Source organism: Felis catus, chromosome B4 (assembly GCF_018350175.1).
Source record: "Felis catus isolate Fca126 chromosome B4, F.catus_Fca126_mat1.0, whole genome shotgun sequence".
NCBI classification, from domain to species: Eukaryota; Metazoa; Chordata; class Mammalia; order Carnivora; family Felidae; genus Felis; species Felis catus.
The window spans coordinates 14,084,157-14,106,829 of NC_058374.1; the positions used below are offsets into that span (position 1 = coordinate 14,084,157).

At 38.1% G+C, this 22,673-nt stretch overlaps 1 protein-coding gene across 1 annotated transcript in view; it reads left to right on the top strand.

The window, feature by feature from the left end:
- Positions 1 to 18,481, top strand: part of LOC123386800 — a 109,748-nt gene extending 91,267 nt beyond the window's left edge. Inside the window, exon 7 of the mRNA XM_045062599.1 lies at positions 16,874 to 18,481. Coding sequence (XP_044918534.1) covers positions 16,874 to 16,906 — 33 coding nt within the window. The 3' untranslated portion in view covers positions 16,907 to 18,481. The remainder of the gene's footprint in view (positions 1 to 16,873) is intronic.
- Positions 18,482 to 22,673: the final 4,192 nt, after the last annotated feature.

The window sequence follows — 22,673 nt, forward strand, 5'->3', positions numbered from 1 at the left end:
TGTGTGTCTTTCTCTCTGTGTCCTTCTCCCACTCATGCTTGCTCACTCTCTCTCAAAAACAAATATTAAAAAACATTTTTAAAAATTATTTTGTCTATTCTCCCTCCTTCACAATTGAATATAAATATACCATCCATTTGTCCATTTCTACCAAAAAATTCTACCAAGACACTGACTGGAATTGCACTGAATCAATAGATTTGGGGAATACAGTAGGCTAAATAATGGCCACCCAAAGAACCTGTAAATGATACTTTTTATGGCACTTTGTACATATGATTAAGGATCTTGAGATGGGGAGATTATCCTGCACTATCTAGATGGGCCCTAAAAGCAATCACATGTATCCTTATAAGAGGAAGACAAGGGAAGACTGTAGACAGAAGAGAGGCGGGGAGACTGAGATTAAAGTGATGGAGCCACAAACCTAGGGATTACAGCGACCAGAACCTATGAGAAGCAAGCAGTGATTTCCCTACAGACTCTGGAGAGAGTGTGGTCCTGCTAACACCTTGCTTTCATCCCAGGGATAGATTTCAGACTTTCAGCCCCCAGAATTGTGAGAGAACTTTTAAGCCACAAAGTCTGTGGTAATTTGTTATAGCAGCTGTAGAGATCTAATATGGGGAAAATTAACATCTTAATAAAATTGAGCTTTCCAACCATGACAATGTGTCTCCATTTATTTAGGTCTTATTTCATTTCTTTCAACAATATTTATAGTTTTAAACACACCAATCTTGCACATATTCTGTTAAATTTATCCCATGTCTTACATATTTTTGAGGGGCTACTGTAAATATTTTTTAAATGTCAACTTGCAATTGTTTATTTCCAGCCCACAGCACTGTGACTGATTTTTGCTTATTAACCTTGTACCTTGTGACCTTGCTAAATTTATGTATTAGTTCTGGAAGGTATTTTTGCTGATTCCATAGGGTTTTATACTTAAATGATCATGTCACCTGTGAATAAAAAGTTTTACTTCTTTCTCTCCAATTGATATCTCTTTTCTTGCCCCTTACTCCTAATTGCTTTGGCTAGGAACTATAGTATAATGTTGAATGAAAGTGTCAAAATGGATATTTTTGTCCTGTTACTGATCTGGAGGGGTGTGCATCCAGACTCATCCCATATTATATCATGTTAGCTGTAGGTTTTCTATCAAAATGAGGAAGTTCCCTTCTATTCCTGGTTTTCTGGGAGTTTTTATCATAAATCTGTGTTGAATTTTGTCAAATCTTTTTTTTTCAATGTACTAAATGATCTAATGGTTCTTTTCTAGTCTAATATGGTGAATAATGTCGGCTTTTGAATGGGAAATTAACCTTGCATTCCTGGAATAAACCCCAAGTGGTCGAGATGTATTATCCATTTTATAATCTGCTAAATTTGGTTTGCTAGAATTTTGCCAGGGTTTTTTGCTCTGTTCATGAAGGCTATTGGTTTATGATCTCTTTTTCTTGTAATGTCGATCAGGCTTTACAAGAAGATCATAAAAACTGAAGATCTCTGACTCAGGGCCAATACTCCAATTAATTTTTTTTAATTTAAAAATGTTTACAAAGCATAACATACATATAGAAAAGGTATATATCATAAATGTACAGTGTAATCTATTTTTATAAATTACACAAACCCTTGTAACTGGCACCCAGATCAAAAAATATTACTAATGTCCCAGAAGATCCCCTTGTGCCCTCTTCTTTTTATTACCACTCCCCAAAGTTAAACAATTGTCTGACCTCCAGCAGCATAGATGTGGGGTTGTGTTTTTTTTAACTGTATGTAAATGTAATAGTATAGTCTGGCTTTTTCACTCAACATCATGCTGTTGGATTCATCCATATTGTAATCATAGGTTGTGAGTACCCTGGACTGTCAATACAATAAAATATCTGTTTTACTGGGAATTTGGGTAGCTCCCAGTTTGGGTTTTTACAAATAGTGATGCCATGAACATTCTAGTACATACAGTCATTTCTGTCAGGCATAACTAAACATTGCTTTATGTCATAAATTGTCACTAATGTAGAAAAAATAGGCATGAATGTTTAAGAAGCTAAAATTTTTTAAAAGCTAAAAAAAGAGAAATTAATCAACTTGCTTTAAGTACTAAGTAAATCAAAATGCCACCCATCCTTTTATTATTCTGTCTTTCATAATGTAACAGTGCCCCGTACCAACCCCTTCACTTGTGCTGATCTGTTTCCTCAAACGTATTGCTCTATCCACATTCTCCTACCCCCACCACTCCTCATTTCTTCTCACTCTCTACTGGCCACTTCCTACCACCATCTAAAAGTTCTTGACCCATTCCCATAAGTGAATGAACTCAAAATCTTATACTTTGAGATACTTAGTGGTAATGCACCTTCTAAAACTGTCTTGGGTATCCAGGATTTAAATATATTTCTTTTGTGTCTGAAATTCACACATAGAGTGTTCCATTGGTTTAGACTTTCTAGATTTTGGTCATCACATCAGTTAGCTTAGAGCAATTTATCTTTGTTCGTACAATAACAGACCTAATTTCAGATGTTACCTCTTGTGACCAAGATCGTAAATAATTCCATGTACTTAAAACTATTATTTAAGAAGGTAAGGAATGATACAATCAAAAGAAGGCTGGCAACCTCTAGCTTTATTCTCATCCATGCCAAGAACTTGTACTCAAAATTCAAAAAATCTTAAAGTCTTTAGCAGATAATGTGGAGAAGCACTCTGTTCTCTGATCCTGAAACACCAACCTAATTTTAAATATATATACATATTTTTATATTAAGTATGTTAGTACATATATATTTTATATATAAACTTAAAGTTTGTATTTTTAAGTTTTAAATATATATTTGCATTTTCACATGCAATATTAGAGAATATTCGGAAATACTTAGAACCAAAACACATCAGACATAGGATAGGTCACTAAAGGTTTCTTAAATAGTTCCTATTCCTTTGCAGCATATGTTGCTTAAAATGTTAACAGAATCACTCAAAGTAATGCCATGAAACCCCCCCATTCATAAGTACAGTGGTTTTGCTACATAATTTATAACAGCACCTTTGCTTCTTAAAGCTTCCCACTTTCTTAAAGAATTAGTTATTTTGAGGTGCCTGGGTGGCTCAGTCTGTTAAGCATCCAACTTCGGCTGGGGTCATGATCTCACAGTTCATGGGTTTGAGCTGCAAGTCAAGCTCTGTGCTGACAGCTCAGAGCCTGGAACCTGCTTCAAATTCTGTGTCTCCCTCTCTCTCTGCCCCTCTCTGCCCACATTCTGTATCTCTCAAAAATAAATAAACATTTTTAAAACATTAAAGAAAGGAATTAGTTATTTTCAGTAAATTTTTAAATTATTGATTATGCATTTAATGTTACACAATCTAGGGAAATATTGAAAATTTTTGTAACTTCACCACACTAAGACTAATATAATTTCTAGTCTTTTAATTTGAATATGTTTTCCTACATCATAGTCTATATATAATTTAATAATCCTATATTCTTCACTTATAGCATAAGCATTTCATACTGCTACAAAGTCTTCACATTATGTTCAGTAGCTATCTGTTCTATGTTGTATGACTACTTTCTGTTTTTCACTGTAATAAACATACTGGAGAATTTCCATGAATACAGATTTTTCCCTATATTTTCTATTAATCTACTAAGAAAGTAGCACAAATAATAGAAATATTTTCATGGTTCTTGAAATTGTCAAATCTTCTCCTGAAAGAGTGAATTTTATTTCTTCTTTTTAAAAATTTTTTAATGTTTATTTATTTTTGAGAGAGAGAGAGAGAGAGAGAGAGAAAGGGGAGGGGGGCAGAGAAAGAGACACAGAATCCAAAGCAGGCTCTGAGTCATCAGCACAGAGCCCAACACTGGGCCCTAACCCACAAACTGTGAGATCATGACCTAAGGCAAAGTCAGATGCTCAACCGACTGAGCCACCCAGGTACCCTATATTTCTTCTTAACAGTAATCATAGGACTCCCTGGCTAAGGAAGATGCAGTAAGCAGAGATTGTAATACAAGATTCTGTTAGCTGATAATGCTTTTTTAAAATGTGACTCAAATTCTAGGTTTTGAAAATATGGTCTTTTTATTAAAAATAATAAAACATTGGGGGCGCCTGGGTGGCTCAGTCGATTGAGCGTCCAACTTTGGCTCAGGTCATGATCTCACGGTCTGTGAGTTCAAGCCCCAAGTCGAGCTCTGTGCTGACAGCTCAGAGCCTGGAGCCTGCTTTGGATTCTGTGTCTCCCTCTGTCTCTGCCCCCCCACCCACTCATGCTCTGTCTCTCTCTCTGTCAAAAATAAGTAAACATTAAAAAAAATTAAAAAAAAATAATAAAACATATATTAGGTTTCTTTGAAATTCAGAGAGATAAAAAGGGAAAACAGCAAGCAAAATTAGGCTACAGTTTACCTGCTCAGATTACTCTGGTTAACATATCATATTTTAACAAAAGTAGTAAATGTATTCAGTTAGAAAATGCAAACTTCGTAGAATAAAACATGCCACATCAATCCTTCAATCCTTGTTCCCAAAGCTATTTACAGCTTAAATTTTAGTTCAAAGTATAGAATCTATTATCTCTTTGGAGCAAAGGGGAGGATTTGAAACAGTTATTGTTCCGTGGGTACAGAGGTTGAGTTTTCAAAATGAATATAGTTCTGGAGATGAAAGGTGGTTGTGGTTGTACAACAATATGAATGGACTTACTGCCACAGAACCACTCACTTAAAAATTAGTAAGATGGTGTATTAGTTTTCTGGAGCTGCGTAACTAATTACCACAGACCTGGAGGGCTTAAACAGTAGTCATTTGTTTTCTGATGTTTCTGGAGGCTAGAAGTCCAAGATCAAGGTGGAAGCATGTTGGGTTTCCTCTGAGTCCTCTCCTCCATGGTTGGCAGATAGCCACCTTCTCTCTGTACGTTCACATTTTCTCTCTCTGTGGGCATCCGTGTCTTGATTTTCTCTTCTCATAAGGACACCTGTCAGACTGGACTAGGGCCCACCCTGATGACCCCATTTTAACTTAATCACCTGTTGTAAAGCCTTTCTTCAAATACAGTTACATTTGAGGTTTTGGGGGTCAGGGCTTTGACCTGTGGATTTGGGAGGACACAATTCAGCCCACAAAAAATGGCACATTTTATGTTGTGTGTACTTGATCACAACTAAAATTTATTTCTAAACCAGCCTATTTTTGTGTTAATGGAAATGACCCAAAAGTGGAGAGGAACCCAAGGATGCAGGAGAAAGGAGGGTATGGAGCTAAGTCCTGGAGTAGGTGAGATGGGATAAGCATGATGTTCGTCATTTGTAACAAAAGAGAAAACAAAGTGTCTTGGGTCCAAAACCAAGAAGGGTGGCAAATTTGGTGGGAATCTGGTCAAGGATGTTCTCTCGTTACTGTGTTTGCTTTCTCAATTGGAATCAAGGTCATGAGCTAAGAGGAAGAACAGGGCAGGTGCTGAAATTTTAAGAAAGGACAGAAGATGTGAACTGGTCTTCTCTGTAAATAGAAGAGTTAATTGATTGGGGAATGAGGTAGAACTTCCAGGTGCAATGAAGGCTTCCTAAGGTTGATAGTCATGCAGCATGTGAGACAGCCTTCATAATTGGGGGCCTCCAACCACACTTAGAAGTTCAGGTGCAGGGACAGAGATGGCCAGAGATAGATTTAATCAGTGTTTGCCAGAAGATTGCTGGGCAAAGATCAAAGGAATTAAGGATATATGTAAAGCAATGATTGTGATTATAACACTAGTAAGCTTGGTGGAGAAAGGAAGTAAGGTATGGGATGGGAGTAATGAATTGAAAGAAAATAAAGAAATAAGCCCAGAGGACATATCTTGACTGTGTGACTCTGGAGGCCAGGACAGCTTACATTCTTGGTCCTGTGGAACTGTTATAATCGATGTCACCCAGAAAAGAGTTCATACCCCTGTCTGGCACCCTGATTAAAAGGCTGCTGGCATGGAATACCTCTACATTGACTGGCTCTGGTGGCCAGTGAGGCTTATGTTCTGGGTCCCACAGGTATCTAATTAACAACAACAACAACAACAAAAATTCCTAAACAGCTACCAACCCCCAGGGCATAGCAAGAGGCCATAAACCTAGCTCAGTCTTTCTGTGAAGGAAGCCTATTGGCTAATCATCATGGCAGCAGGCTGAGGGTCAGGCTTGTAATTAAACATGCATGTAGGGGTTGACTATAATCCTTTCCAAGGACCTCAGAGGGTGGGTCCTATCCTTGTAGTCTCCCTCTGCCATGCTCTAGAACACCAGTGTCTCCTGGAGGGCAGTGTTATGTGCAGTTGGTGCCCTAGTTTTTATGTCTGGTGCCTCAATTTTTGCCCAGGGAACACTCCTTAACCACCCAGCTCTAGTGGCCAGAGGGGCTTGCATTCCTGGATCCCACAGGACTGGCAATCAGAGAGATGGTTCTAGGCATGCTACCACTCCTAGGGCACTACACAGATAAGAGACTGAGGCACCATCCCCAGTCTTTCTGTGAAGGAGGCCCCTTTGCTTGTCCTGGAGATTTGACCAGGTTTCAGGCTTGATACACATTTAGTAGCCTCCAGAACTTCTCTCAAAGAACGTAGGCTGCAGATGCCATCTGGGTTCTCTGCCTTGTTCCAGTTTGCCAGTGTCAACTACAAAAGAGCTTGTACATTCATCTGGAGACCCAATTTTTGCAACTACCACCCAGGGGACGCCTCTAGATCAGCAGGCCAGCAGGGCTTATGCTTGTAGTCCCACAGGACTGTATATATTTGCATGCATTTGAAAGTTGCTGCCTGAGGGCCTAGCTTACAAATAGCCTGAATCTAGGTGCTGAGATCCTTCCCTTAGAGACGCTGACAGTTCTTGGTGCATCCTTAATACTGAGGGCTATTAAAGACGTAATAGGCTGCTTGGAGAAGCACAAAGGTTTGAGAGACAACCAAGAGCTGAGGCAAGGGTGAGCAACAGGTTCACCTTCTATAAGGGATTACTCTTTCAAGCCTGGGAGAGGTGGTTGCTTCATCTTACACAGAGAGTTAAGCAACATGACAGATCAGATTGGAATATACTCCAATTAAAAGAACAAGCTGAAACCTCAGGGAAAAAAAAACTTAATGAAACGGAAATAAGTAATTTACCTGATAAGAAGTTCAAAGTAATGGCCATACAGATGCTAAGCAAATTGAGAAGATGGATGAACACAGTGAGAACTTTAACAAAGAGATGAAAAATATAATAAAGTATCAAATAGAAGTCACAGAGCTACAGAATACAATAGCTAAATTGAAAAAATACTTTAGACAGGCTCATTAGCAGACTAGATGAAGCATAAGAAAGGATCAGTCTACTCAAAGACAAGGCAGTGGAACTCACCCCATCAAAACAGTAAAAAGAGAAAATAATTTTAAAAAGTGAAGATAGCATAAGATAGCCTATGGGACAACATCAGATGGACTAACACTCATATTATAGATATTTCAGAAGAAGAGATAGAGAAAGGGGCAGAAATTTTAGAAGACATAATGGCCAAAAAGTTTATTAAACTGGGGAAGAAAATAAATGTCTAGATCCAGGAATCCCAGGGAGTTCCAAATGAAAGGAACTCAAAGAGACCTACACCAAGACACACTATAATTAAAATATCAGAAGTTAAGGACAAGGAGAGAGTATTAAGCAGCAAGAGAAAAACAACTTGTTACATACAGGGGATGCCCATAAGGCTATCAGCAGTTTTTCAGCAAAAACTTTGCAAGGAAGGGAGTGGCATGATATATTCAAAGTGCTAACAAAAAAGGAGAAAAATAAAAGAAAAAAAAATCCAACCAAGAATACTCTACCTGGCAAAGTTATCATTCAGAATTGAAGGAGAAATAAAGAGTTTTCTAGGCAAGAAAAGCTCAAGGAGTTCATTACCACTAATCTGACCTTATAAGAATTATTAAGGGGACTTCTTTAAGCTGAAAAGATAGGGTACCAATTTAGTAACAAGAAAACGTATGAAATAATAAATCTCACTAGAATTGTAAATATATAGCAAAGATGGTGTATTAATCACTTATAAGGCTAATATGAAGGTTAAAAGACAAGCATAGTAAAAATAACTATATTTACAATAATTAGCTAAGGGATATCCATGATACACAAAATAAAAAGATGTGAAATGTGACATCAAAAAACATAAAATGTGGTTGGAGGAAGTAAAAATGCTGAGCTTTAGAATGAGATCAAACTTAAGTTGTTGTCAACTTAAAATAAACTGTTATAGGTATAAGTTGTTTTATGTAAGCCTGAAGGTAACCACAAAGCAAAAACCTATAGTAAATACACAAAAGATAAAGAGGAAGGGATATAATTATACCACTAAAGAAAATCATCAAACTACAAAGAAAGAGAGCAAGAGAAGAAGAAACAGGGAGGAACGATGATAACAGCCAGTAAACAATTAACAAAATGACAATAAGTACATACATATCAATAATTAAATTTAAATGGGCTAAATTCTGCAATCAAAAGACAATGAATTAAAAAAACAAGACCCTTCTATATGCTGCCTACAAGAGACTCACTTTAGATAAGGACACATACAGACTGATAGTGACAGAATGGGAAAAGATATTCCATGCAATGGAAACTAAAAGGAACCTGGAATAGCTATACTTATATTAGACAAAATAGACTTCAAAAGAAAGACAGGCAGGGGCGCCTGGGTGGCACAGTCGGTTAAGCGTCCGACTTCAGCCAGGTCACGATCTCGCGGTCCGTGAGTTCGAGCCCCGCGTCGGGCTCTGGGCTGATGGCTCAGAGCCTGGAGCCTGTTTCCGATTCTGTGTCTCCCTCTCTCTCTGCCCCTCCCCCATTCATGCTCTGTCTCTCTCTGTCCCAAAAATAAATAAACGTTGAAAAAAACAAAACAAAACAAAGACATACCTTACATAACAATAAAAGTATCAATCCACAAGAGGACATAAAATTTATAAATATTTATGTGGTCAACATGGGAGTACCTAAATATATAAAGCAAATATTAATAAATGTAAAGGGAGAAATAAACAATAATACATTAATAGTAGAGGACTTTAGGGGTGCCTGGTGGCTCAGTCGGTTAAGCATCTGACTTCAGCTCAGGTCATGATCTCATGGTTCGTGGGTTCGAGCCCCACGTCAGGCTCTGTGCTGACAGCTCACAGCCTGTAGCCTGCTTCAGATTCTGTGTCTCCCTCTCTCTCTGCCCCTCCCCTGCTCGTGCCCTGTCTCACTCTGTCTCTCAAAAATAAATAAATGTATTTTAAAAATTGAAAAAAATAGTAGGGAACTTTAATATTCCTCTTACATCAATTAATAGATCATCCAGAAAGAAAATCAGTAAGGAAACATTGTCCTTAAATGACACATTAGATCAGAAGGACTTAACAGGAATATACAAAGCATTCCATCCCAAAGCAAAATACACATTCTTCTCAAATGCAGATGAAACATTTTCCAGGGTAGGTCATATGTTAGGCCACAAAACAAGTCTCAATAAATTTAAGAGGACTGAAATCCTATCAAGCATCTTTTCTGACCACAATAGTATGAAAGTAGAAATTAATTACTTGAAGCAAGCTGGAAAAGCCACAAATATGTGGTGATTAAACAACATGCTCCTGAACAACCAATTGGATCAAAGAAGAAATCAAGAGAAAATTGAAAAATACCTTTAGAAAAACATAAATGGATAACATACCACAATTTGTGGGATGCAGCAAAAGTAGTTCTAAGAGGGAAATTCATAGTGATAAATGCCTACTTGAGGAAACATGAAAAGCCTCAAACAACCTAACTTTACACCTAAAGGAACAGAAAAAGAAGAAAAATCCCAAAGTTAGTAGATGGAAGGAGATAAAGGAAATAAAGATTAGAGCAGAAATAAATGAAATAGAGACTAAAAGGATGATATAGATCAATGAAACAAGAGCTGGATTCTTGAAAAGATAAACAAAATTGATAAGCCTTTAGCTAGACTTAACAAGAAAAAATGAGAAGACTCATATAAATAAAATCAGAAATGAAAGAGGCAGTGATACAACTGATACCATAGAAATACAAAGGATCACTAGAGACTACTATGAGCAATTAAATGCCAACAAAATAGACAACATAGAAGAAGTGGATAAATTCCTATAAACATACAACCTACAAAGAAGGAATCATGATAAAATAGAAAATCTGAACATACCAATTACTAAAAAGGAGATTAAATCTGTAATCAAAAACCTCCCAACAAACAAAAGTCCAGGACCAGACTACTTCAATGATAAATTCTACCAAACATTCAAAGAATTAGTACCAATTCTTCTCAAACTGTTCCAAAAAATAAAAGAGGGAACTCTTCCAAAATCATTTTATGAGGCCAGCATTACCCTAATACCAAAACCAGATGAGAATGCCAGAGGAAAAAAAATATTACAGTGCAATATCTGAGATGAACATAGATGCAAAAATCATTGACAAAATATTAAGAAACTGAATCCAACAATATACTAAAAGATCATACACCATGATCAAGTGGGATTTACTCCAGGGATGTAAGGATGGTCCAAGATCTGTAAATCAGCCAATATGATATATCATATCATAATATGTCATATTAACCAAGTGAAGGATAAAAATCATATGATCCAGATACTCAGATCAATGGAACAGAATAGAGAACCCAGAAATGGACCCACAAACGTATGGCCAACTAATCTTTGACAAAGCAGGAAAGAGTATCCAGTGGAATAAAGACAGTCTCTTCAGCAAGTGGTGCTGGGAAAACTGGATGGTGACATGCAGAAGAATGAACCTGGACCACTTTCTTACACCATATACAAAAATAAACTCAAAATGGATGAAAGACCTAAACATAAGACAGGAAGCCATCAAAATCCTCGAGAAGAAAGCAGGCAAAAACCTCTTTGATCTTGGCCACAACAACTTCTTACTCAACATGTCTCTGGAGGCAAGGGAAACAAAAGCAAAAATGAGCTATGGGGACCTCATCAAAATAAAAATCTTCTGCACAGCAAAGGAAACAATCAGCAAAAGTAAAAGGCAGCTGACAGAATGGGAGAAGATATTTGCAAATGACATATCAGATAAAGGGTTAGTATACAAAATCTATCAAGAACTTATCAAACTCAACACCCAAAAAGCAAATAATCCAGTGAAGAAATGGGCAAAAGACATGAATAGACACTTCTCCAAAGAAGACATCCAGATGGCCAACCAACACATGAAAAAATTCTCCACAGCACTCATCATCAGGGAAATACAAATCAAAACCACAATGAGATACCACCTCACACTTGTCAGAATAGCTAACATTAACAATTCAGGCAATAACAGATGTTGGCGAGGGTACAGAGAAAGAGGATGTCTTCTGCACTGCTGATGGGAATGCAAGCTGGTGCAGCCACTCTGGAAAACAGTATGGAGGTTCCTCAAAAAACTAAAAATAGAACTACCCTACAACCCAGCAATTGCACTACTAGGCATTTATCCAAGGGATACAGGTGTGCTGTTTTGAAGGGACACATGCACCCCCATGTTTACAGCAGCACTATCAACAATAGCCAAAGTATGGAAAGAGCCCAAATGTCCATCCAGGGATGAATGGATAAAGAAAATGTGGTATATTTATACAATGGAGTATTACTTGGCAATCAAAAAGAATGAAATCTTGCCATTTGCAATTACATGGATGGAACTGGAGGGTATTATGCTAAGTGAAATTAGTCAGTCAGAGAAAGGCAAAAATCTTATGACTTCACTCATATGAGGACTTTAAGAGACAAAACAGATGAACATAAGGGAAGGAAAACAAAAATAATATAAAAACAGGGAGGGGGACAAAACAGAAGAGACTCATAAATATGGAGAACAAACTGACAGTTACTGGAGGGGTTGTGGAGGGGGAATGGGCTAAATGGGTAAGGGGCAGTAAGGAATCTACTCCTGAAATCATTGTTGCACCATATGATAATTTGGATGTAAATTTTAAAAAAACATTAAAAATAAATAATTTAAAAATCATATGATTATGTCAATAGAGGCAGAAAAAGCATTTATCAAAATTCAACATCCATTTATAATAAAAACTCTCAACAAATTGGGTATAGAGGGAACACACCTCAACATAATAAAGGCCATATATGGCAAGCTCACAGCTAACATCCTACTCAGTGGTGAAAGCTGAAAATATTTCCTCTAAAATCAGGAACTAGACAAGGATGCCCACTCCTGCCACCTTTATTCAACATAGTATTGAAGAAATTGAAGAAGACACAAATAAACATAAAGATATGCTCATGGATTGGAAGAATCAATATTGTTAAAATGTCCATACTACCCAAGTCAATCTGCAGATTCAGTGCAATCCCTATCTAAATTCCAATGGCATTTTTCAAAATAATACAACAAATAATCCTAACATTTCTATGGAAACACACACACACACACACACACACACACACACACACACACACACTCCAAATAGCACAAAGTAATCTTGAGAAATAACAAAGCTAGAGGCATAATGCTTTCTGATTTCAAACGATATTACAAGGCTATAGTAATTAAAACAGTATGGTATTGGCATAAAAAGGTACCTAAGGGCTCCTGGGTGGCTCAGTCAGTTAAGCATCCGACTTCAGCTCCAGTCATGATCTCAAGGTGCGTGAGTTTGAGCCCCACATAGGGCTCTGTGCTAACAGCTCAGAGCCTCAAGCCTGCTTCAGATTCTGTCTCTGTCTCTCTGCCTCTCCCCCACTTACATTCTCTCTCTCTCTCTCTCTCTCTCTCTCTCTCTCTCTCTCAAATGTAAATAAAACATTAGAAAAAAAAGACACATAGATCAGGGGCACCTGGGTGTCTCAGTCGGTTAAGAATCCAACTTTGGCTCAGGTCATGATCTCACAGTTCACAAGTTCGAGTCCAACATCAGGCTCTCTGCTGTCAGCGGAGCCCACTTTGGATCCTCTGTCTTCCTCTCTGCCTGCCCCTCCCCCACTTGTCCGTGAGCACATGCACACACTCTCTCTCTTTCTCTGTCTCAAAAGCAAACACTTAAAAAAAAAGACACATAGATCAGTGGAGCAGTATAGAGAGCCTAGAAATAAACCCGCACATATGTGGTCAACTAATTTACAATAGAGGAGCCAGGAATATGCAATGGGGAAAAACCAATCTCTTCAATAAATAGTGTTGAGAAAACTGGACAGCCACATGCGAAAGATTAAAACTCGACTACTATCTTACACCATGTACAAAAATTAACTGAAAAGGGATTAAAGGCTTGAAAGTAATACCTGAAAACCCTAAGAGAAAACATAGGCAGTAAACTCCTTGACAATGGTCTTGCCGATTATTTTTTAATCTGACACCAAAAGCAAAAGTAACAAAAGCAAGAACAAATAAATGAACTGCATCAAACTAAAAAGCTTCTTCACAGCAAAGGAAACCGTCAACAAAATGAAAAGGCAATCTACTGAATGAGAGAAAGTATTTTGCAAATCCTATATCTGATAAGATACTTATACCACAAATATGTAAAAAACTCATATGATTTCACTTACATGTGGAATCTAAAAACAAAACAAACAAAACAAAACAGAAACAGACTCATAAATACAAGACAAAAAAACTGGTGATTGCCAGAGGGCTGCTTGAAGGGGATGGGCAAAAGAGGTGAAGAATATTCACAGGTCAAAACTTCCAGGAAAAAATGAATGAACAAATAAATAAATGTAAAAAGAAAATAAAATGGACTCAAAAATTACAAGAGATAAAGCCCTAGGAATTAACCTAGCAAAAGCTATGCAAAAAAATTAATTAAAATTAAAAATAAATGTTTAAAAAGTTATGTAAAACATTTGGGGAGAAAACATTTAGGGACAAACTATTAAGTAACATAAAAGGAGACCTAAACAAGTGGATAAATTTAATGTTATTTTGGAAAAATCAACAGCAAGATGATAATTGTTCCCATATTAACCTATAAATTCACTGCAATTCAAATAGAATTTCCAATTGCATTTTCCATGCAACTTAATGAGGAGATTCTTAAATTCATATAGAATGGAAAAGGACCAAGAAAAGCCATACAAATATTTTTTAAAGTAACAGTGATAACAATAAATGTATTTCCATATCACATTTTGTGATTGGACAGTAGCAGCTATTAAAATGGTAGGATTTCACCCATGGAAGAAAATAGAGAATGCAAAATTAGACCCAGACAGATGTATATCATAAAGGAACTATCATTATAAATTAGTAGAAAAAGAAAAAACTGTCCAAATGATAACAATGGAGAAAAAGATAAAAATTAAATCCTTACCTGACACCATTAAAAATTTTCTATGTTTATTAATTAATTACAAGTAAAAAGAAAACATTTCTTTTAGAATAATAAATAGGAGGGGCACCTGGGTGGCTCAGTCACTTAAGCATCTGACTCTTGATTTTGGCTCAAATCATAATCTCATGGTTGGTGAGTTTGAGCTCTTTATCAGGCTCTGCACTGACAGTGCGGAGCCTGCTTGGGATTCTCTCTCTGCCTCTCTCTCTCTCTGCCTCTCTCTTTCTCTCTCTCATAAATAAATAAATATTTTTTAAAAAGAATAATATGAAAATATTTGTATGATATTAGGGTAGGAAATAATTAACATGATAGGAAAAGCATAAATCTTAAAGGAAAGCATTGCTAAGTGTGATTACATTAAAAGGAAAAATTTTCTGTATGGCAAAAGGCAACAAAGACAAAAGCAAAGCTATAGATCAGGAAAACAAAATACTTGTAATGCATATACTGACAGATAAATAATTTCTCACTTATGTAAAGAATTCCCCAAATCACTAAGAAAATTAAAAACAGGGTAAGAGACAAATGGACAAAAGGTAAAACCAAGAAAAACACAGAATAGGACACATAACTGTATGAAAAGATAGCCAACTTACTAGACGATACAAATTAAAACAATAATAACAGTCCATAACATACTCAAATACATTGAACATTTTTTTCAACATTTTTTTCATTTTTTTCATCGAACATACATTTCAAGTCCAGTAAAAGCAAGTGTTGGTGAATAATGAGTGATTTACATAAATATGTACTGGAAAAATTCCAGCAGTTAGGAGGCAGTGATTAGAACCCCATGGGCACAGAACGGTGTCCTGGCCATATGAGGCAGGAGGCTAGCTCTGAGACCGTCATGAAACCAGTGTGCTCTATGAGACCCAGAAAAACTCCTCTCACAGGCCAACAAGCACAAAGGAAAATCATCACTGCCAAGGATTCTGAGTGAGGATAAAGTCCAATCCTGTACCATATTTAGGTGTGGACACAAATGTTTCCTATTTATTACTAGGGTGCAGAACTCCCCAGTAAATGCACCCAAAAAAAACCCCTGTGCACAAGTGTTCATAGCAGCATTCATTATCAGAGCCTAAAGACTATAACAACCCAAATGTCCTCAAGTCACGAATGGAGTAAAAGAAGTGGTATATCCATATGGCAGAATATTACAAAAGGAATTAAGTACTGATTCATGTTACAACATGAATAAACCTTGAAAACAGTACGCTGAGTGACAGAGGCCAGATCAAAGGCCATGTATGGTATGATTCTGTTTGTATGAAATGTCTAGAATGGGCAATCCACAGAAACAGAGAAGAGATTAGTCTTTGCTAGGGTTGCCGGTCAAGGGAAAAGGGAAATGATTACTAATGGGCACAGAGTTTCTTTTGGAGGGTGAAAAAAATGTTTTAAAATTAAGTAATAGTGACCCTTACCTAATCCTATGGTCTGCTAAACCACTGAATTGTATACTTTGCCAGGTTACATTTTGTGGTATGTGAGTTATAGCTCAATAAGCCTGTTATTTAAATATGTATGTACTTATTTACAGTTTTAAAACATAATTGATGGATTAAACAGCATAATAGATTAGAAATAGTTGAGGAAAGAACGTGCTGAAAGACTGAGCTGTGGAAAATGATCAAGGACTCGCTAAAGAGAAAGAAAGAGAAATACAATAGGAGAGGTAGGTTATGAGAAATGTAGACTAGAAAACAAATTCCAACATGATGGTAAGATTTACAGAATAAAGAATAAAGAGATGTAGAAAAGACATATTTTAAAAGATAGTAATTTTGTGATTAATTTTTTTTCAAAATACAAGCCTATGCCCAATCTTCACTTGTATAACCCTCCAATTTATATTTTCCTTATCCCTTTGAATTTCTCCAAGTACATGTTGCTTCTAAAGTGGTGTCCTTTGCAATTACTGCATATTTAAAAATACGTTATGTATCATTGGTCTAGATTACATATACAATAGGTATCATATATTTACATCTTCATTCAGCAAAACAGAATTATTTTTTATTTTCAGAATGAGAGATCACATGCACATGTGTGTGTGCAAGCTGGAAGGGGGCAGAGGGAAAGGGAGGGAGAGAATCTTAAGCAGGCTCCGCACTCAACGCAGAGCCCAATGTGGGGCTCAGTCTCACAACCATGAGAGCGTGACCTGAACTGAAATTAAGAGCCCGGTGCTCAACCGACTAAGCCACCCAGGTGCCCTACAGCAAAATAGAATTATCTACTTAATATCAATGATATTTTTTATGAACAATATTTGTCTTCTCTTTCAGTTCAATACTATTCTTTTTGGTTCCATTTGTAACCCCTTAATAAGAAATAATTTTGCTTGTCATCAAAAATTGTCAAACATACAGTTTCTTGAATTTAGTCCTTCTGTAGATGGTTTCACAAAATTTCATTCTATCAGTAATAGTTCCTGTTACTATCTTCTCAAGGTTTGCCGTGGCTCTGGAAGCTGGCTCCTGTGAAGGTGTGCAGGCAGAGCCAAGAATGCATGTCTTACAGTCCTTGCTTATGCAGCAGGAAAGCCAAAGAACCCTGAGAGCCTTTTTCACATTCATTCCCTGGATCAGTGTCCTACCCATTTGCTCAGAAACTACACCATCAACTGTCGCCGGATCCCTAAAATGTGCCCTTCCTCCCAGAACTATTCCTTCAACAGAACAGTGAATACTGTTTCTATAAAGTGCCATGCATGGTTAGGCCCATTCCTCTAAGAGTCAAAAAAGAAAAAGAAAAAAAAAAGGAAAAGGAGAAGAAAAAGCAACAAGCTATATCCATATTCTTGCTAAATGATGAAACCAGCAGACTCCACAAACGTGCTGGGATGATGCTTGGCTTTCGTTCCTCCTGGGTCCCTTGTTACCATCTCCCTTGGTATGTCCCCCTCCTCCTTCCCTGACACAGAGCTTGTATCAACGGACACAGCACACTGAAATAGCTCAGGGGTTATTTATGTTTTATTCAGACACTTTCTTTTTGGTGAATAAAGTCTTCCAGACACAAAGATGTCAGATCTCGAAGGGTGAAATTCCAAAGCACTAATAGATAGCGAGGAACAAATTTTGGGCCAAACACATAGCACGTATTAGTATGTGTATTAAATGACTGACAATATCAAGATGGAAGTGCCAGAAGGGTGCCCAGACTGGTGAGTTTTGGTGGACATAACTGATGGAAGATCAGTGAGTCCTTGGAGGAAGTACTCCAAAGTTCCATAGAGCCAACGTGAACTCGGACTAGTATCCTTTCATTGGTTATGTGGTTAAAAATTCAGAGGGGGAAAAAAAGCTAACTTTTACAAATTCTTCTTCCTCCCGTTTCTCCCTAAGCACAAACATAGTGTTATGGAATGTTTGAGAAAATATTTACCAAATGGCCAAGCATATGGTCAGTGGATCAGCCAGATAAGCTGACACCAACATCAAAGGAAGGGCAGGAGGGATGGGAAGGCTATGAGTCAGTGTGTCCACATCTCCTAGCGAGACAACCCCCCACATCCGCTGAATCTATTCTAGAGCCACACTTGCTCTTGCAAACACCTCAGCCCAGAGAGCCACAAAGGAATAGAACTTGAATAGAAAATGCTTGCCCTGCTGTTTCCTCTGGAAGCTGGATGCAGCCAGCTTCCGCAGTAGACAAGCCGTTATGATCAAAGAGAGAGGGAACCTGTTCCCTGGCCTTCTGCACCTGGGAAGGAAGGAGAGCGTTATCTGAGGTTGCTGCTGTAGACAAAAGTGCCCACCAGGAGGAGCACACGATGTATTCTCCACTGGGGGCACACATGGACCCTGGCCTGCGCGTCGACTGCTTTATGGAGCATTGTACTGCTGGGTCCAGCCAGCAAGAGGCTCAAGAAAATTAGGCAGTGGTACCTGGAGAGAATCTGGTTCTCACCTCGCATAGGGAGAAGAGAAGAAAAGGAGAACTCCATGTTAGTGACTTATACTCGATGTATCTAGAAACAAGACTGGGGGCACCTATCCACAAATGTAAACAGTTGTTATCTTTGCCTGATGGGATTATCAGTGATAGCTGTTACTTTATTTTTGCTTGTATCAGTTTTCTAAATGTTCTACAGTGAATATATGTTACTCTTAAAGGTGGGGGGGGGGGGGTAGGTGGTGGGAAATGTTCTCTAAATGTCTCCCACTTCACACACTGGAGAACATTAGCTCAGTTGACCGTCACACAACAATTCTCTAAGGTGGGAAAACCCACATCACCATCTTCAGTATGCAGATAAAGAAAATGAGGCTCCAAACTTCATCATTCTGCACTGGGTTATACTTATGCCAAGTGAGCTGACGTCACAGGCAAGCCCTGTTTTTGATAGCTAATACAGCCACCCACTGCCCTGAAGCCATCTCACACTCTCCACCTCACCCCCTGTGACCTGCTGAAGGTTGCTGCTCATTGTTTAATCAATGGCTACTTGATCAGAGAAGGCAGCTTCCTTTATTCTGAGACTCAGGATCTATACCCATTGGTCAAGAAGTACAGTGTGGCTTGCTTTCTCCTGCTTATGGCCTCCCTTTGAAAAGAGGAATCTTAGAGACCAGAAGAGGTTAACTAGTGTGCCCAGGATGGCACAGCTACCAAGTGGCATAGCTACTATGTAGACCTGACATTCTGACTATAGAGACCTCGCACTTAACAATTAGATTATAGTCCCTCAATTAACTAGTCAAGATTCATTCAAAACAATACAGGTGTGGAATTCTCAGCTGGCATACCACTGGAGCTGGGGAGAATCTCTTTGTTCTTGACCTGCACTGGCCAATGTGAGTCAGAAGCACTAGAGGTAAGAAGATAGCATGAATGGGAGATTGGTCACATCCAAAAGAATTAATCAAATACATTGAGGATAATGGAAGTCAGTCTTCTCACCATTGACGAAGGGAGGTACAAATATGGAAAAGGCAAGACCCATGTGATATTGGATTGTAATTAGGGTCATTGGCATGAACATAGGGTTTCTAAAAGACATTGCTACAGATATAGATAACGTGTGTGTGTGTGTGTGTGTGTGTGTGTGTGTGTGTGTGTGTGCCTCTACCCACTGAGAGGACCCAGATTCGATGACAGTCTGGTAGCACTGAGCACTTTTAATGCCTAAATCCTGATTTCTAAATACCATTCTCAACTAAAAAGAACTAGGGCTCCTGGCAGACATGGCTAAAGCATCAGATGAGCTCGAAATCTCTTACTGCAGAAATGAGGAAGTTCTCCAAGAATCATGTAACTATCAAAAGTCACAGGAGTTTGTAAAGGCACTCATTGGCCAAATCTGGGTCAGCTTGAGCATCACAGTAAATAATACTAGTAATGGATTCTAACTCATTTAATAAAAGAGGAATCCATGGATCCATGCTGATATAAACAAGGAAGAGGAAGCTCTACCTTATGCCAACTAATATGTGTAGAAGAAATGGTACCATTATATAATTACTTGTCCATAATATTAATAATAATTTGGGCAGGCGTAAGCATCTGTGGATGCCACAAATAATGGAGAAAGGTATAATGAGAAACCAGCTATTTATACAGTCTTGAGGTATCTCCCCACAAAATATGTATTAACATCTTAATGAATACTTAACAATACTTATTAATACCCCATCACAAAGTACTCATTAATTAACTTTACTATGGAGAAACCTGACAGACACCATCTTTTTTTTAAATTTTTTTTTCAACGTTTATTTATTTTTGGGACAGAGAGAGACAGAGCATGAACGGGGGAGGGGCAGAGAGAGAGGGAGACACAGAATCGGAAACAGGCTCCAGGCTCTGAGCCATCAGCCCAGAGCCTGACGCGGGGCTCGAACTCCCGGACCGCGAGATCGTGACCTGGCTGAAGTCAGACGCTTAACCGACTGCGCCACCCAGGTGCCCCAGACACCATCTTAACCAAATGACAAAAGTCAGTGTCACCAGTAATAGGTTAAATCAACATCACATACCTGCTGATAATGTGCACTGAGAAGAACACACAGTCATTTCTGTGATACTCTCAAGTTACATTTGAACCTAATCATGACAAAACAATGTCCAAATTGAAGGATATTCTTCAAAGTAACGGACTGGGACACTTCAAAACTGTCCAAGTCACAAAACATAAGACTGAATAGCTTGTTCCAGATTGAAGACAACTGAAGAGACACGCTAACTACATGCAGGGCATGATTCTGGAACTATAAAGGACATCACTGGTACAATCGGGGAAATTTCAGCAGGGATTTGTGAATTAGAAGATAGTACAGTATCAGTGTCCATTTCCTGATTTTGATAGGTGTCCTGTGGCTATGTAGGGAATGTTCTTGTTTTAAGGACACACACATTGAAGCATTTAGAGGTAATGGAGCACTGTGCCATTTGCAACTTAATTTCAAATGGTTGAGATGAAAATGGAGAGATGAAAAATATGGTGGAGTATCAGCAATTGTGAATCTGGGGAAGGATATATAGCGCTTCTGTAGTCTATTCTTGAAATTGAATTTTTTTCTAGGTTTAAAACTATTTTAAAGTAAAAGTTCCCAGGGTGTCTGGGTGGCTCAGTCGGTTAAGCGTACGACTTCGGCTCAGGTCATGATCTCGCGGTTTGTGAGTTCGAGCCCCGCGTCGGGCTCTGTGCTGACAGCTCAGAGCCTGAGGTCTGCTTTGGATTCTGTGTCTTCCTCTCTCTCTGCCCCTCCCCTGCTCATGCTGTCTCTCTCTGTCTCAAAAAATAATAAAACATTAAAAAAAATTAAAGTAAAATTTCCCCAAAAAAGTGTATGATAAAATTCAACACCAACTTTGAGTTTAGCAAACGAAATAAATAATACATGTAAAGAAGAAAGAGACAGACCAAGACAGACACAGATACAGAGAAAGCTCTAGAGAGTCATTATTTGAGACAATTTTCTATGTTTATGTACATACATAGGGGCTTTATTGATGTTTTTAAAAATAGGATTATATTGAACAAATGCAACTTGCTTTTTTTACTTAGAAATATATGTTAGCAATCTTTCCATATCAGTGTAGATAAACCTACCTCAGTCTTTTTTTTTAAATTATTGCATAGAATTGCTTTATATCGCTCGTCCATCATTTTTAAGCCAATTCCCCATCGGCAGATATTCAAGTCGCTACCTAGTATCCTTTAAAACATTTATTTCCTTTTTACACTTTTACTACCAAATAAGATCACATGTTTAAAATCAACATGTGAACTACTGCATGTCATAGAAGGAAAAAAAAAAGCCTCAGACTTGTCATGCAAGTATTCAAAAGTAATGATAAATTCAAGGCAAAGTTAGTGGCAATGGACAAATCATTAAGACCCTTCAGTGGGGCCTGAATTTCCCATACGCCCACTCTCTAGCAGTGCATCTGGAAAATTTTCAAGGGGTCTCCCTCATCTTATTTCTTTCTTTTAAAAACAAGTGTTGGGGCGCCTGGGTGGCGCAGTCGGTTAAGCGTCCGACTTCAGCCAGGTCACGATCTCGCGGTCCGGGAGTTCGAGCCCCGCGTCGGGCTCTGGGCTGATGGCTCAGAGCCTGGAGCCTGTTTCCGATTCTGTGTCTCCGTCTCTCTCTGCCCCTCCCCCGTTCATGCTCTGTCTCTCTCTGTCCCAAAAATAAATAAATGTTGAAAAAAAAAATTTTTTTTAATTTAAAAAAATAAATAAATAAAATAAAAGCAAATGTTTTGGGGTGCCTGGGTGGCTTGATCGGTTGAGCGTCCGACTTCGGCTCAGGTCATGATCTCACAGTCCGTGAGTTCAAGCCCCCCGTTGGGCTCTGTGCTGACAGCTCAGAGCCTGGAGCCTGCTTCCAATTCTGTGTCTCCCTCTCTCTCTGCTCCTCCCCAGTTCATGATCTGTCTCTCTCTGTCTCAAAAATAAATAAACGTTAAAAAAATTTTTTTGAAAAAAAAAAGCAAGTGTTTTGATTTTACTTTGATTTAGGAGGCCTCTTTGTCAGTCTTCTTAGGAATGGGTGTTGCAATTTCTTCCCTTATCCTACAGCTATAAGCATTTTCCAGAACGCCTGCACATGTGAAATTATTCAGACGTATTGGTAATCAGCAAGAAAAAAAAAAAAACAACAACAGAATCAGAGGAAACCATTTTGTCTGCTGTATTTGTTTGTCACTAAAGAATGATTCTTTCTTGATACACTTGTTGGGGATGGCAGTTTCTGCATACATGTCATTATTCCCTAATTAGAAGAGGGAAGTTGTGGG